General features: G+C 57.4%; 1 protein-coding gene across 1 annotated transcript in view; it reads right to left on the bottom strand.

Moving 5' to 3' along the window:
* The window catches only part of LOC106812722 (maltase-glucoamylase, intestinal-like), a 16,525-nt gene extending 15,112 nt beyond the window's left edge, over window positions 1-1,413 (bottom strand). Inside the window, exon 1 of the mRNA XM_014816676.1 lies at window positions 526-1,413. Within this exon, the coding sequence (XP_014672162.1) occupies window positions 526-812 (287 nt within the window). The 5' untranslated portion in view covers window positions 813-1,413. The remainder of the gene's footprint in view (window positions 1-525) is intronic.
* Between the last annotated feature and the right edge of the window lie 152 nt (window positions 1,414-1,565).

The following is a 1,565-nucleotide window of genomic DNA, read 5'->3' as shown; positions in this document are numbered from 1 at the left end:
CCCACCACGATATGCCACAGCACGCCATGGTATATCTCAGCACGTCGTGGCACATCAGAGCGCACCATGGTACGTCATAGCCCACCACGATATGCCACAGCACGCCATGGTATATCTCAGCACACCGTGAGAGATATCACCATTGATCAGAGCGCACCATGGTACGTCATAGCCCACCACGATATGCCACAGCACGCCATGGTATATCTCAGCACACCGTGAGAGATATCACCATTGATCAGAGCGCACCATGGTACGTCATAGCCCACCACGATATGCCACAGCACGCCATGGTATATCTCAGCACACCGTGAGAGATATCACCATTGATCAGAGCGCACCATGGTACGTCATCGCCCACCACGATATGCCACAGCACGCCATGGTATATCTCAGCACACCGAGAGAGATATCACCATTGATCAGAGCGCACCATGGCACATCAGCGCCGGCCGTCTTATACAAAAGCACACTGCACAATCCCGCGAGGGAACACCGGGATCTCTCCCCGGAACATGCACGTACCCGTAGTTAGACGGGAAGAAGCATTCCGGCGGCGGACGGGCATCTATCCCGGTGACGTTCACCGGATGCCAGCAGCATCCCCTCTCGACGCACGTCGCCTCGCTGACGTCGCCCTCTGGCGCGCAGTCGACGCGGTCGTCGTAGCCTCGCGTCTCGTTCGCTAGAGGGCACTGCGGCGTCGCGTAGCCCTTGTAATAAAGCGTGTAGTAGAGCGTCGGTACGAGGATGACGACGAGCGCCAGCAGCAGGAGGAAGACAACGAGGAAGGCGACCACAGATGGCTTCATGATTGTAGGCGCGAACAAACCTCACAGCTAGGTGTCAACGACAGGTCACGGTGACAGGTATGCGTGAACGACAGGTCACGGTGTCAATGACAAGTCACAGTTGTGAGACTGTGTCAATGACAGGTCACAGTCACGCAGGCTCCACTCACTGCTACCACTGACGCAGACACCACACGCTGCTAACTCTGACGCAGGTTTCATGCACTGCTAACTGTGACGCAGAAACCACACACGGCTGACGCTGACGCAGGCTCCGCACGTTACTGACGCTGACGCGGTCTTCGCGCACTGCTGACGCTGATGCAGGCTCTACACACTACTGACGCTGACGCAAGTTCGGCACGTTACTGACGCTGACGCAGGCTCCACACACTGCTGACGCAGACCCCACGCACTGTTGACGCTGACGCAGGCTCCACACACTACTGACGCTGACGCAGGTTCTACACGCTGCTGACCCTGACGCAAGTTCTACACACTGCTGACGCAGACTCAACGCACTGCTAACGCTGACGCAGACACCACACACTGCCGAATGCTCTGCATCCACCGCTTACTTCACTTTGATGAAACCGGATAGCTGAGTGCGCGTACACGGCTGCAGCCAATCCTGGAAGCCCGCACGGTCTGTGTCTGGTGCGCGCTGCCGGGCAGCGTGTGCGAGTGTGTATCCTCCACCTCTCTCTCTCTCTCTCTCTCTCTCTCTCTCTCTCTCTCTCTCTCTCTCGCTCTCTCTCTCTCTCTCTCTCTCTC

The sequence above is a fragment of the Priapulus caudatus genome, unplaced genomic scaffold (assembly GCF_000485595.1).
Source record: "Priapulus caudatus unplaced genomic scaffold, Priapulus_caudatus-5.0.1 Scaffold678, whole genome shotgun sequence".
Classification (NCBI taxonomy): domain Eukaryota; kingdom Metazoa; phylum Priapulida; class Priapulimorpha; order Priapulimorphida; family Priapulidae; genus Priapulus; species Priapulus caudatus.
Note: the sequence above shows the minus strand (reverse complement) of the source record. Positions and strands in the feature narration are given on the sequence as shown.